This window comes from Mangifera indica, chromosome 3 (assembly GCF_011075055.1).
Source record: "Mangifera indica cultivar Alphonso chromosome 3, CATAS_Mindica_2.1, whole genome shotgun sequence".
Classification (NCBI taxonomy): Eukaryota; Viridiplantae; Streptophyta; class Magnoliopsida; order Sapindales; family Anacardiaceae; genus Mangifera; species Mangifera indica.
In genome coordinates this window covers 22200737-22215850 of record NC_058139.1, presented here as the reverse complement: position 1 = coordinate 22215850, position 15114 = coordinate 22200737, and the positions used below count along the sequence as shown (strand labels likewise).

Here is a 15114-nt window from a genome sequence, read left to right as displayed (position 1 = left end):
TCCAAGTCCCTCGTGACGACTCAGCAGCTAATATTCCCAGAAAATCCTGCCCTCCACGTCAGCACAGCCAGCCAATCAGGCACGTTGCAGCCGTTCATCCTGAACAATGATTCGTACACATGAGATGTACCTAATCATACCCCCCACGCATCTCTGCTTCGCTGAAAAGCAAAATAGAATTCGGAGTCAAATATTCTACAGAAGACGCCACGGCCAACGGCATATAAATTACAAAAATACAGCGCGTCAGCGACGAAGAAAGAAAAAAAGAAAATTCGAGAGAAAGAGGGCAGCTTACTTACGTTTGTTTCTGCCAGTTAAAAATTTTCAAAATTGCGGTGCGATCTGAATAGTGTAATTTTTTTTGTGCTGTTCGGAGAATCGAAGGCCAGGCTAGGGTTTAATTTGAAGGAGATCTGAGTTAAAAGTGAATCGATTATGTTATCGAATCACTTGCAGAATGGACTCGAAACGGCGAAGCTGGTTTGGTCTCGTATTCCGGATGGAGAGGACGCGGAGTTTGAAGGTAGCAGGATCTTGAGTTCTAGCGGCGGAGGCAGCGGTGTTGACAGTCTTGACTATGAAGTTATTGAGAATTACGCCTATAGAGAAGAACAGGCACAAAATATTTCGTGTTTATTTTATTTTTTTCGAGTTTGATTTTGAGTATATTTGTGCTAATTTATGTTTGGTCATGTAATAGGCGCTGAGAGGAAAGCTTTATGTGGGATATTATGTGGTGGTGAAATGGTTCTTTGCTTTGCTAATTGGCATTGGTAAGTGGACGGTGTAGAGTGCTCTGCTTTCAACTTCATTTCCTTGGTAGTGGTACATGTTCATTGTTTCAATTGAAGTAGATTGGCTTGTTTATTTGGTGGAGTGAGTTGCTGAATTCATTAGTAGTGTTTTTTTTTTTTAAATGTATTAAGTGACCATATTGTTTGTTTTGGATAACGTGAAAAGTAATCTATCACTTCTGCTGAGAATTTGGAGGGAGTTGGGGATATCCAGTTATGCAAGTGCGATTTATTGTACCATTATTTCGCTCAGTTTGATTTACTGTGAAAATTTGAACGTCTGTTGTTAGGGGATATCCAATAAAAACACTTTGACTAGTACATTAATTGATAGTCTGTTGTTGTTAATTTAACCCATCATTTGCACTTAAGTATAGTATCTAGAGTTACTTTGTGTATTGCAAAACTTAAATGAATGCAATTACCAATTTAATATTTTTGCAACATTGAGGTGAAAGCAAATTTTGGACGTACAACAACACTATATGCTTAAATGTTTCCTAACTTTGAATAGATCACCTTAACATGATGTAGTGCTGATGTATAATCTCATTGTTTTAGGACCCACAAATATAATTTCATTAAATGTTAGAGGTTAAAGTTCATACTTCTCATTATTTTTGTTGGTTCTTATTTAGTTTAATAGATGTTAATATTTTCACTATCACTTGCCATTTTACGTTTTATACGGTTTTTTGTCATCTTTTTTTTTCTTTCCCTCTTTTAATTTTTCCTTCGGTTGAATTTTCAGGTACTGCATTTGCTGCCGTTTTCATCAATATATCTGTTGAGAACTTTGCTGGCTGGAAGTTTGCATTAACTTTTAATATAATACAAAAATCATATTTTGCTGGTTTTCTGGTGTACATATTGATAAACTTGGTATTAGTATTTTCTTCCGTATACATCGTCACCCATTTTTCCCCAGCAGCAGCAGGCTCTGGCATTCCTGAAATTAAGGGTTATTTAAATGGTATGCTACACTTGTTAATTTATTTTTCCTTGGTATTGCTTGTTTAGATCTGTTTTAGCTGTCATATGCCAAGGGAATGACTGTTATTTAAATGTGCAGGAGTTGATATTCCTGGTATTCTTCTTTTCAGAACCTTAATTGGAAAGGTTTGTGGATTGCTTTTTTTTAATTTTTTTGGTGTGTGTGTGTGGAGATGTTCTAATTCTGCCCCATGGTCAGAGGATCTTAATTTTTCTATTGAGGAGGGTTTATGGTGATACTTTGAGCAGATATTTGGAAGCATTGGTTCAGTGGGTGGTGGTCTAGCTCTAGGCAAAGAAGGCCCTCTCGTTCATACTGGTGCTTGTATTGCTTCTTTGCTTGGACAGGTAAGGGTTTGTTGTTGGAATGATTTGAGTTGCAGAATTATGCCATTTATACACCTCAAAATGCGTTCTTTCGTGGTGATTAAGTCATTTGATTGATATAGGCTCTTGAAAGGGAAACCTTATTATTTTGTTTAAATGTTATAAGAACAAGGTCAATTGTTTCTTTGTTGCAACTGAAGTTTCATGTCTGTATTGAGGAAAATTTTAAAAGCTTTTAAATGAATGTTTAAGGTATTTCGTATCAATACTCTTGCAAGTTTGGGATGATGATTTCTAGAAATTTTGTGTGTGTTCCTGTTGACTTATATGTCAAAAGTTATCTGTGTACCATTCTAGAGTCTGTTGCAGTTATTATTCCATTACATTTTTATTTCTGCTTCACAAATTACCTTCGCATGTAATGTTTCAGGGTGGATCCACTAAATACCATCTAAGTTCAAGGTGGCTACAGGTTTTTAAGAGTGACCGGGATCGCCGTGATCTTGTGAGTAACTTTAACTAAATACCAGTTCTTTAGTGTAGAAGGAAGTATCTTGGGTAATGCTCCCGTGTATCTTCATGCAACCCGCTCATTGTGATGTCTATTACTTTTAAATTAAGAAGTCTGGCTTCTTGTGTACATTTTTTATGTTCCAATTTCTCAGCTAATTTATTGGTGGTGGCACTGTCTCTATTGACTTGTATGTTATGTGAAAAACTATGCACCTTTTATTAGCATCTCTCTTATTCTTATATATGGTTGAAACATTTGATTTATTCTGTTTAATAAAGCTTATTTTTCATTTGTGTTATTTTATGAAAAGGTAACATGTGGATGTGCAGCTGGTGTTGCTGCTGCTTTTAGAGCTCCAGTTGGGGGTGTATTATTTGCATTAGAAGAGGTTACTTCTTGGTAAGCATGTTGTGTTACTGATTACATAATTGTTTGTGTAGTAGAAGGGTTCGCTTACATTTTTAATTGCATAAATGCCCTTATTCTTGCATATTTAAGTTTTTAAGCATGGTTATGTTAATATATGCATATCAAATGTGTTTTAATTTTTTTGGTGATACTTAAATGTTCATTTGTACTATCCAAATGTCTATCGCAGTAATATTTTGTTTAATGTTGATTTCTGTCATATATGTGAAGGTGGAGGAGTCAACTTATGTGGCGGGTCTTTTTCACTTCTGCCATTGTGGCTGTTGTTGTCCGTACCGCAATGGGATGGTGTAAAAGTGGCAAGTGTGGACATTTTGGTTCAGGTGGCTTCATAATATGGGACATATCAGAGTTAGCATCTATCACATCCTCAGCTCTTTCATACTTTCCCTGGTTAATCTTTTCTAGCTGTCTAACTATATTTTTCAATCCACTTTTAGTGGCCAAGAGGACTATTCTTTTGCAGAGTTATTGCCAATGGCAGTTATTGGGGTTATTGGAGGTCTACTTGGTATGTATTTGGTCTAGTTGCCATTCGCATTGTTCAAAAGGTTTACAGTCATTAATATTTTACTTTTATTTTTCAGGAGCATTGTTTAACCAACTTACTCTTTATATGACTTCCTGGCGTAGAAATTATTTGCACAAGAAAGGGAATCGAGTCAAGGTAAGTTATACAGTCTTGCTGTATATAGTGATGATTTTCTTGTGTGCCATTATCTTATGTTTCACTTTCAACTTTGTTATTCCCCCCTGAAATGCAAATTTTTACAGATTATTGAAGCATGTCTCATCTCCCTGATAACTTCAGCTGTCTCCTTTTGTCTACCACTTTTAAGAAAATGTAGTCCTTGCCCTGAAGCAGATCCTGATTCTGGTATTGAATGCCCTAGGCCTCCAGGAATGTATGGGAATTATGTAAATGTAAGTCCTGCCTTTTGCTTTTTTTATGGTTATCTTGATGCTGTGTAGTTGGTTTCTTTCTATTTGGTAAGTTGCAACTATTTATTTGACCATGATATTGAGTGATGCCAAATTTTCATATAAAATCAAACTCAAACCGGGGTTGCATTTCTATGTTGTATTTATTTTAATAGAAGTATTTACCCAAAAAAGTTTGTATCACTTGTGAACCTTAGTCATTGACTCTTCCACTTTAATGTGCTAACTCTCAGTTTATACTGAAATATTATGGCTACTCTATTTTATGGCAGCACTTGGGTTGTATTTTTCTGCTTGGCTTAGTGCATTGACCTTTATGAATGTGACCATGATCAGAATATTAACACTTTGCATATTTTGAAAGTAATTGCGGTCAAAAGAAACATTTTGTTTTTTCTGTTTAATGTAGTGTCTTGAAGCTTTTGTGTGTTTGACACTTTGCACATGCTACCACTCTTTTTTGCATAGCTTTGCATTATTCTTATCAGCCTTTTGTGCTGCTTGCAGTTCTACTGCAAGGACAATGAATACAACGATCTTGCAACTATTTTCTTCAATACTCAGGTATTACAAAATTTCACAAAATGTCTTCTCCCGTTACATCTCAATTCCCCAAGGCCTCTAGTGTTTTCAATCTAACAACATTTATTATTTATTACAGGATGATGCCATAAGGAATTTGTTTAGTGCAAAAACAATTCATGAGTACAGTGCTCAAAGTTTGTTGACCTTTTTGGTAATGCATTTTTTTTCACTTAGCTTGTTGCATTGGCTCTTGAAAATATACTGCTCTTCTATACTCTTTAATCTCTTAGTATATTGTAATTCTATATGATTATGGTGACCTGTGCACTGTCACCAATTTTTACTGTTTTGGTCAACTGCACATGTACATGAAGTCAGTTATATGGCCTACCAAAATGCATGCTGGCTAGAGAAGATACAACCGGAAAAAAAAAAAGGGAAAGAAAAAGCGATGTTGAACTTCTTGGTGGCCTGTTCATCAAAGGCAGGCTGTTTATTTAAGAGCTGATCTTGGATTCCAAGTGATAGAAATGGGCATAGGGCCAACCATGATTTTACTGTGTATATCTTTCTGCTGCTAGTAACCACCTCAAATTTATCACCTTACATAATTGAGAATTTCTTTCCTTCTGTTAATTGATTAGTATGAGTTTGCATGCAGTGTGATTGTGTATGCCCTGTATTGTTGATTAAAGAATAGGGGACTTCTGCAGCTATGCACTCTAAGCTAATTGTAAATGATGTTAAGATAGCTGAGCTGAAGCCATTGATCTTTGGATGTCTTCTTCTTATAACGTTCAAGTGTTTGATTACCTTAGATGTCTACTGCTTATCTTTTTAAGTTCATTACAAACATTACTCGTACAGAAGGCATCTGTTGATAGTCATGAAATAGACTACTGGAATGCTCGAGTTTATTAGTAATTTTGTCTCCAATTAATCTGTTTCCCCCCTCCAAAGTTCCAACAAACAAGTTGCTATGACACTTGATGATGCAAAGAATTTGAAGATTGTTACCGCATGTATGATATCTGCTATTCTACCAAATATCTTATGGAATCTTGTAGCTCATGAACATTATGCTTTGATAATTCCTTTGGACTTATTTATTTTTAGAATAACCATGGATAGATGGTTATTTAAAAAAAAAAAAACTGTTTATTGCTATTTTTTTAATAGATTTATTGTTTATGAGTTATATTCTTCTTATAATTTTAGAGTTCCTTGTAATGTTTCTCAGGTCATGTTTTATACCTTAGCAGTGGTGACATTTGGTACTGCTGTTCCTGCTGGTCAGTTTGTTCCTGGAATAATGATAGGATCAACATATGGACGCCTTGTTGGCATGTTTGTTGTTAATTTTTACAAGAAACTCAACATTGAAGAGGGCACGTGAGTCTCTTTTTTGTTTGTCATCTCTTGAATGCAGTTATGAGATTTATATGCTTTACTATTGCTGTTGGCACTTGTCTTCTATGTTTGCATGTTTTCATAACTCCTGAAGTGCTGAAATAATTCCTGGTGGATTGTCAGATATGCTTTGCTTGGAGCTGCTTCTTTTCTTGGCGGTTCTATGCGAATGACGGTGTCACTTTGTGTCATTATGGTTGAAATCTCAAATAATTTGAAATTTCTTCCCCTTATCATGCTTGTTCTTCTAATATCAAAGGTATATTCATTATAGCTTTGCATGTTTCTCAATTGATGTGTTGTGAAAGAAACTTAATCCTTTTATTATGCAGGCTGTTGGAGATGCCTTTAATGAAGGTATATATGAAGAACAAGCTCGATTGAAGGGCATTCCATTATTGGAATCTAGGCCCAAGTATCAAATGCGGACAATGACAGCAAAGGAAGCCTGTGGAACTCAAAAGGTACAAGTCTTTTCAGTCTTTGCGGTGTTGTATACCTATGATTTGTAGTTGGGCACATTCTCGAGTCAACTTGATGTTGTGTTTGGTCCAAAATCTCTTTCAAGTGTAGACATGGGAAGAAATTTATAGTTGTTATTACATGTGAAAGATAATCCACTGGGCAGCCAAACCATTCAGAGTTAAGATTTACAAATGAAATAAGGCAGTATTGCCTGGAAATTAGTAGACTTTATTATTTTTTTTTAAACTGGGATTTAAAAGCTTAGGTTTAGTTGATTGGCAAATTACAATGTTCCTCTTCTGAGCCTCTATCCCATTTTGAGGATTTAAAAATTCACTGATAGTGAATACACAGCCTTTATTGCTGGACATGATTTGAGGTTTGAGTCCCCCATTGGTGTGGCCTTTTTTACCTATTACACTTTTTTTATCTTATTTCAACACGTAATGCATTTGATGTTCAACTTACCGGTTGCCTGATTGTCTATCTTTGAAGGTCGTGTCTTTACCTCGTGTTGTAAAGGTTGCAGATGTAGTTTCTATTCTGCGGAGCAACAATCATAATGGCTTCCCAGTAAGTTTAGCTTTTTCTCTTCTGGTTTTGTTTATTCTTTGGGGATTTCTGATGCTAGTGTTTGATGTATCACTTCACGTAGGTGATTGATCACAAAAGAAGCGGAGAAACACTAGTCATTGGACTTGTGCTTAGAAGGTAGAATATAAAGGGTTTAATAATGTATGTGTTTTCATGTTTTCCTATTTTAGAAATGGGAATCAAACTAATTTCCATAAGAATTTATTATGCAGCCACTTGCTGGTCGTTCTTCAGACTAAAGTAGATTTCCAACATAGTCCTTTGCCTTGTGATCCCATTGTTGGAGCCAAGCATAGGTGAGTAGGAATTTGATAATTAAGTTGTGTTTCTTTGTTCCCTGTTGTTCTTTCTCTTGTGATTTAGATTTATTTGATCCATTGGACTCCAGGTACAATTTCAGTGAATTTGCTAAACCTGTATCCAGTAAAGGATTATCTATAAACGATATACGCCTAAGTTCAGATGACATGGAAATGTACATAGATCTTGCCCCTTTTTTGAATCCCTCTCCATATGTTGTCCCTGAAGATATGTCTTTGTCAAAGGTGACCATTTCATTTAAATCTTATTGTAACTTTCATGTTTTATATATGCAACTATATTTCAATCTCATTTGATTCTTCTCTATTTTGCCGATGGTACTAGGTATATAATCTTTTCCGTCAGCTAGGGCTAAGGCATATATTTGTTGTCCCTCGTGCATCTCGTGTGATTGGTGTGATTACCAGAAAGGATCTGCTGATTGAGGTATTCTTGCTACAAAAACTTCTTCCACATGTTTCAAATTCTCTGGATTCTGGAATGATCGACCTTCTATGCTTTTTACTGTAGGATGGAGAAGATTCTAATACAGTGGAGCTCCAATCAACCAGTGTAAGGTCTCTATGCTGCTTTACTTATGTTTTTATTTCGACACTCATGCATAAGAAATTATCTAATATTTCAACTAGGGCAAGCATTTTATGAGGTGATTATCTCCTTTTGGAGCTTTAAACCTAATTTCTTTGGTCAACTGGGAAAGAACGAAGTATGGACAAAAGGGAGGGCGGGGGATCATTGTGGTGGAGAAGATAATTTAGAGAAAGGTTATTTTGTTAAATTAGCTTCCATTCCTTCCTCTGAGCCTACTAAGAGAGGATGGTTGTAATCGAATCGAGCCGTGTTTATTGGGTTCAAGCTCGGCTTGATTGGGTTCATGCAAAGTTTAATCTCGAGATAAGAACTATGGACTCAAACTCAATTCGAGAAATTACAATTAAACTCTATAACTTATATATTTATCAATTAATTCATATATTTAATGCTTATGTGCAAGATTTTAAAATTTTAGAGGTTTATTAATATTATACTTGAATCGAACCGCAAGCTCACTTAGCCAAGTAACAGCGAGTTTGAGCTCGGCTCGAGTATAATACTCAAGCTTGAGCTCAACTTGAAAATAATTGAGTCAAGCCTGACTCAATACGAGTTGGCACGTGGGAATCTTCTATTAGATTTAAAATTAATGTTTGTGTAGTAGTTTTACAAGATAAGCTAGAGATGTATGCTTCCACTCAGTCTGTTTCTGTTGAGCCAACTAAATTGAATGGTGTTTGCTGGACTGTAAGAACAAGGTTTCCTAGTTTCAGTCGAAGTTTTTCAGCTTCTTAATCCTCAATTCTTCTTATGGCAGAGTTCGGCAGCGTGAAAAAAGGGGACTCACAGGGAAAACGGACGCGGAGCGCCCACTTCTCAATGGTCTTCTGGGTCAAGACCATACCATACGTTTGAGTTGATGATGAAGAAACCAATTCTTTCACCTTGATCATATTCTTAGTTCATATAGATAAATTTGACTAGGTTATAGAATTTGTTATTATTATTGATCTAATTGTTATTCCCTTGTAGTTGCTTTGCATGCCTGCAGGGGATGAAGATGAACCACACCCATGAGAAATTTTGTATTTAAGAGAGCATTGGTACCTCGCAAATATGTGTAACAACAGATCTGTACAAGGGTAATGGAACGTCTTATTGCAAAATTCCTTCTTTTTATTTTATTTTTTAAGTTGTGCGTTACCTTCTTTCGTGCAATGGTAAACAAATTGATATATCCTTTTACTGTTGAGTGATTTTGAATTTAACAAAACTATGCATATTTAGTTTTAAGTATTTAATTGAGTATTCAAATAATGTGTTATCATTTGATTGATTGATTTTAAATTGAAGATAAAATATTTTTAATTATATGATGACATATTAATTAAATATTTAATTACTATTAGGTGTACATAGCATTGCTTGGTTGAATTATAGGTAATTTAAATAATTAAATTATTTAATTACGTATTAATATATTAATCACTAAGAATAAGCACTCAATAAAATTTCTCCGCATTTTATTATCCTAGTTTAAAGTATATTGTCAATATGGGTGTTGGACAACATTTGAAAGTATTGAAATATCACATTTTTATTTTTTTTTTGAACTTATAAAATTTTCACTTAAAATAACTAAACTTATAATATATTTTATTGAATGAATCAAACAAATATAATTAGAATTATATATTTTGTTTTGTTTCGAAAGTATGGGAATTTGTTTAGTAGTTTTAATAAAAAAATGGTTAAATGTTAATCTCTTTAATAGGAAAATTTGAAAGGTTATCTTTGAAAGTTTGTTTTTTTTTTAAATAAATAAAATTAAGTATTTAATAGAAAAATATGATTCTCCCTTACTTTTAATTATCGTTATTTTTAACAATATCTATTAATTTAATACAATGAGTGCTAAAAATATTATTTTTTTCACCTATTTATCAAAGTAATTATGACATTTTGTTCAAATATGTAACAAGGATGGTATCATTTACAGCACTAATATTACAATCAAAGTTTCTCTTTAACCCTAAATACTTTTTATTTTAAATTTTTCCTCCCTATTTTCAGTCAACCACTTCAACCTCTCTTTACCCGTTTCCACCATCCCACCATCCTTGTTTCATCCCTCCACTCCACCACCCCTAAATCTACCTCCGTCTCCACCATCGTCCCACCACCCTTCTTACCACCCTCCACCTTCACCCTCGGTCAACCTACACAGTCCCTTACCTGTTTCCACCCACTCCACCATCACCCTTTCTTGTATCTTTTCCTATCTCTCCAATCAACCTGTCTAACCCTTGCTTTGTTTTGTCATTCCTTCTTATTCAATCCAAATTTCTTCCCTCATTTTCCCCGTTCATTATCAGTAGCTGGGCTGTTTTAATTTAGAAGGATGACCTATTTCAAAATGCGGACACTTCCATTTGGCGGTCGAAGAGATGCGTAGAATAATTAATTAGGATGACAACAATAAAATTATACGTACAAATTTTTGATACACATATCATCATATGATTTGATGATTTTAAATTAATTAAAATAACAACAATAGATAATGTCACCAAAATTTTAATTTATCTTTTTTTTAATAATTTAAAATTAATATTAAGAATAAAAACATATAATTTATATAATATTTTTGGAGTAAAATGTCATTTATCATGAGAATTTTTTTGTCTTTTTAATACATTTAAAAAATTAATAGATTTTTTAATAAATTTAATTAAAGAATATTTTTTTTCAAACTTAAAAAAATAAGAATCTTTCATTTCTTCTAACTATATAAGACGTTTGGTTTGTGTAATGTTTTATTATCAAAATAAGAAGATTACTTTGAAGATAGATTACTGAGAAAATTATTGAGTATAAATGATTATTACATTTAATAAAATTTTGTAAAAATGGATGGTATAAATAATTAATATGTTTGGTTAACGGTAATAAAAGAATACTAGTAAATTATTTTACTTAAATTTTCTTGAATATAATTATTTTTAAATATTTTTTATATTATTTGTTATATTAATTAAAAATAAATTTAATTTTGTTTTAAAAATTAATAAATAATTATATAATTATAATAAAATCAAAATTACCTTAGTAATCTTTTAATATCTAAAGTAAAGTAGTAATCAGATTACCATCTGTATTACTTGTCACGTCAACATTGTTAATAAAATATTACTGTTTTTATTGCTGACAAATTAAATAAAGTAACGTAAGTAATAAAAGTTATATTATCAAAGTAATATTTAAAACACCCCAATCAAACGGCCTTTAAGTGGTACAAAGTCATTTAGCCTACAATTAGCTACAGAACATTCAATAAGAATGAGCAAGTTCAATAAAATTTCTCTACACGTTTTATTGTTCTAGTTTCAAGAACACAAAACCAAATCTTACAATTTACTATAATACAAAATATAATTCCATCCCAGAGGCCTCCAAAATAGTCCAACACAACAAGTGCAAGGCCTCAAAATAGTCCCGAGCTACACTAATTAAGACAAAAATAGTAGTAGCATTGTCAAGCCAAACTTACCAAGAAGAGATGTCAAAGATTTCAAAGACACGGCATTATTCGGAGAAGACCCTGGAATTTTGGCTGCAGGGACAAAAGGAGGAGGGGGCACTGCAGCCGGAGGCGCTGGAGCCGGTTGATGGGTTGTGCGAAGCACGTTTATGTCAACCTTTTGCCCCGCCTGGCAGTGTCCCGGGACGCCACAGAGGAAGTAGTGGTGGCCTTTGGTTGTGATTGCGATGGAGTCATTGCCGGAAGTGTAAGTGGCTATGGGGGCTGAAGCATTGCAGGCTCTGTACATGGCGTGTGTCACTCGCATCACATTGTGAAACTGAGGATTGTACTCGAAAACTGGCATCCAAATCCAATCCACACATAAATATAACAGTCAAATACGAGAGCAATATTATATACATCTAATTTTGAGTATTTAATTAGATATTCAAATATTATATCATTAGTGTTATATGCATAAATAATACGTGTCATTGTATGATTGAATAATTTAAAATTAAAGATAAAACAACACTCAATCACCTGATGACATGTTATTGTTTGTGTACATAGTTTTATTGTATTATATTTACCATTAATTAAAAATTATTCAACTATATGATAATATATCTGGATATCTAATTAAATATTCAAAATTAGATAAACATAATTTTATTAAATATGAACTGTGTGATAACGAAAGTATGAAATGGATACACAAGTGAAATGTACAATTATGCATTCTCTCTAAAAAATATATTTTTTTAGTAGAGCAGTATATATGACTATTTTTTCGTAAACATCACAAGGCTATATCTCTAATTAGGGGGTGGACTTAACTCAAAGCCAAAATTAAGTTAAAGTTTTCGTTTGATAATTTAATTCGAATTCTCCTTTGACAATGTTGTTCTTCTTGTGAGTAATTTGAATTTGGTTCGAACTATACATAATAGATTTAAGTTAAACTCAAATCAACTCATATTCAAACTTATTTTAGCTCGAATCTAACTTTTATTTGATAGTTATCTCGCAAGTTTATGACCACGAATTTAATCAAAGATTATATTCATTTTAATACATTCTTACTTCATGCATATATTTTGTAAAATCCTATTCCGTCCGACCAACTATTAAGATATTTGATGAATTTAAATATAATTTATCACAGTTTGTTTTTATAAATTATAATTTAAAATATATCTTGACAGTTTAATAATTTACAATCTATTTAATCAATTTTCTCTCATTATTCCCAAGTAACATGGGATGTCCATACATAAAGTTATGATTGAATAGTTAGCAACTAGTTATCCCTGAGAGAAATCATACATGAAAGTGGAATATATGAGTTTATACTTCTCTACATCAAAACAAACAAAGTAAAGACACGTGTTGAAATCAAAGACGGCCAAAGTTAAAATGTTTAAAATCAAAATAATAATAGTTACATTGATAGTTAATAGATGTGATTCCTATAAACATTGTTATTATCAGTGTATTTAAGCTAGGATTAAGTCATGATCCAGTTAAAAGGTTGGCTTGGATCTACCCTAATTTGACAAATTGTTTAAATAAATATTATAATAATATTTAACTAAACATAAACGTTATCGGGCAGTTTAAGATTAGAGTCGATAATAAGTCATGTCTATTTATAGGTTGAGACAATTAGTAAATACACAAATTGTGTCAAGGCTCACGAATAAAGCGGGTTGTTTCAAGGCCTTGCAAAAAGGTCCATAGGCTACCACAACACAACCCATAAAAAAAAAAATATGTGACACATTGTGGCTGCAAAAAGACAATAGGGCATAACCCGTCATGTTGTGGATTGTAAGGTTTGGTGGCCTCTAGTCTCTATATGTGACACATTGAGCTTTGTCATTTTCAATCTTATATAGCACAATCTATTGTCACCTCTATACGTGATGCATATATTTTGTCAAATAGATTTAATTTGAATTTCAAGCATTAAAAAATGTTTCGACACGTTTTCCTTATTTAATCATTAAACTGTATCGATCGTCATCTAAACCGAATAGACCACCGGATCTTGATTGGACATACAAAACCCGGCCTTTCCGGGTCATTACATTGGAGAAAAAAACAGGAGGGACCTAAAGAAAAAGTTAGGTGGGGATTTCAGCGCCAAGTAAAAGCCACCATCATTGAAGCGTGAAAGAATGGCATGATAGAATTTTATTGTGAAAGCACATGTACATGTTTATGGCCTACCACTGACAGCGGCCGACATTGATGACACAGAGAAGAGAAAAGTTCGACTTCACCGTTCCTAAAAGCCAAAACAAGAAGACACAACAAAACCTGGACAACAAATCGGCGGTCCGGTTTGGGTGGATTCCTCCCTATCAAAAAACAAAAAAACAACAAAACCTGGACAACATTGCCATTGTACATTCTTTGCATGCAAATGCAATCTAAGAATTATAATTCAAGGTGAATACGAATTGAATTGAGTCTAAATATTTCTTAACTCGAGTTCAAGTTAATGAAGAATAGTTTAGTTCGAATTTATTGAGTAAAAATTAAAAATGGTTCAAATTTGGTTCGAATAAAAATGAATTAGGTTGAGTTTAGTTCGAGTTTGTAGTTTGAAACTGTGACTTGGATATGTGGGTAACAAAACAGTGTTATTTTATTTAATAATAGATAAAATAATATTGTTTTAACAATTGTTTAATATAATTCGAACCGAACTATGAGTTAAATTTGAACCGAATAGACTAATCCTCCTAATTGGCGAGTTAGATCAAACTAAACTCTATTTAGCTCGAATTTAGTTTGTTTTAAAAAACAAACTAAACATTTTAACTCGAATTTGATTAAAATTCAAACTAAACAAATTTGAACTGAGTCGAATCAAGCTAACTTTCGAGCCCAACCCAGCTCTGTTAAGATCTAACCCTATTTATGATGTATATGGAAATGAAATCTTGAAGGAAATCAATATCTCTAGCTCTGAAAGACATGTAAAAGAGAAGTTAAACAGTTGCAGATTGCAGAGGAAGCTAACAATGGCATTCTCTCAAAGAGCTTCACATATAAGAGAGAATGTGGGGAGTGGAAGGCCTCCAAGTTAAGATTTTAACCCAGAAAAACAAGGGGAAAAGAGAAAACTTACGGATAGTGTCGCCAAGTTGAAAGGTTTTGGTAGCAGCCCAAAGCTTGTAATCGATATTGCCAATGGTCGTCCATCCACCAGAATCTCCAACTTTGTACACAGCTGCATTGGAAAGCTTGAAGAAAAGCAAGGCAAGCATAAAAACCAGAGGCAGAGCTCTCTTCTCCATGGCCTTGTTCTGAAAAAACTATGATGAGCTTGTGAGAATTGCGGGAGCTTGTGCCTTTTATAAACCGTTTCAACTCGCTGGTTTGGATTTTGGCGTTGGAATATATTTACTGGACTAGAAGCTGGTCACCATATTTTCGCCAGCAACTATTAGAATGGCCCATGATTTGGCCTGCTCCTAATGACACGTGTTACTGCATAAGTCCTTCTTAGAGGTGTAACAATGTAAACGAGCCACTTGCCAGCTGCTCCAAATGAGCTTAGCGCCTGATTCGAATCGAATTAAATTGAGTTCAAGTTTGGATTAACTTGAGTTTGGTTTAGGCTGAGAGAAGCTGAGTTTGAGCCTAAGTTTTAGCGCACCAAGTTCCCTTCAAAGTTTATTTAAGCTCTACTTACTTGAGAGAAGTCGAACTCAAGTTTAGTTACA

General features: G+C 33.7%; 2 protein-coding genes across 2 annotated transcripts; one reads left to right on the top strand and one right to left on the bottom strand.

Annotated features, from left to right (window-relative positions):
- Positions 1-176: 176 nt before the first annotated feature.
- Positions 177-9017, top strand: LOC123211754 (chloride channel protein CLC-d-like). Its single transcript, XM_044630621.1, has 23 exons — positions 177-618; positions 704-776; positions 1549-1770; positions 1870-1916; positions 2040-2138; positions 2548-2622; positions 2942-3030; positions 3271-3411; positions 3501-3571; positions 3648-3727; positions 3835-3984; positions 4510-4566; positions 4664-4738; positions 5768-5919; positions 6061-6196; positions 6270-6401; positions 6898-6975; positions 7058-7113; positions 7209-7292; positions 7385-7541; positions 7642-7743; positions 7828-7874; positions 8669-9017. The coding sequence occupies exons 1-23, from the start codon at positions 439-441 to the stop codon at positions 8769-8771; spliced, it is 2406 nt and encodes an 801-aa protein (XP_044486556.1). The 5' UTR covers positions 177-438; the 3' UTR covers positions 8772-9017.
- A 2182-nt stretch (positions 9018-11199) lies between these two features.
- Positions 11200-14783, bottom strand: LOC123212255 (mavicyanin-like). The gene is made up of 2 exons (XM_044631343.1): positions 14517-14783; positions 11200-11731 (listed from the first exon to the last, which is right to left on the bottom strand). Exons 1-2 carry the CDS (start codon positions 14683-14685, stop codon positions 11361-11363), a joined length of 540 nt encoding a protein of 179 aa, XP_044487278.1. The 5' UTR covers positions 14686-14783; the 3' UTR covers positions 11200-11360.
- Positions 14784-15114: the final 331 nt, after the last annotated feature.

Excerpts from the sequence above, each read along its gene's own strand:
- LOC123211754 (XM_044630621.1), top strand. The coding sequence starts at position 439 with ATGTTATCGAATCACTTGCAGAATGGACTCGAAACGGCGAAGCTGGTT. Across the intron at positions 3,412-3,500 it reads ATAATATGGGACATATCAGA|TGGCCAAGAGGACTATTCTT; the intron begins GTTAGCATCTAT and ends ATCCACTTTTAG. Across the intron at positions 6,976-7,057 it reads ACAATCATAATGGCTTCCCA|GTGATTGATCACAAAAGAAG; the intron begins GTAAGTTTAGCT and ends CACTTCACGTAG.
- LOC123212255 (XM_044631343.1), bottom strand. The coding sequence starts at position 14,685 with ATGGAGAAGAGAGCTCTGCCTCTGGTTTTTATGCTTGCCTTGCTTTTC. Across the intron at positions 11,732-14,516 it reads TCAACTTGGCGACACTATCC|TTTTCGAGTACAATCCTCAG; the intron begins GTAAGTTTTCTC and ends TTTGGATGCCAG.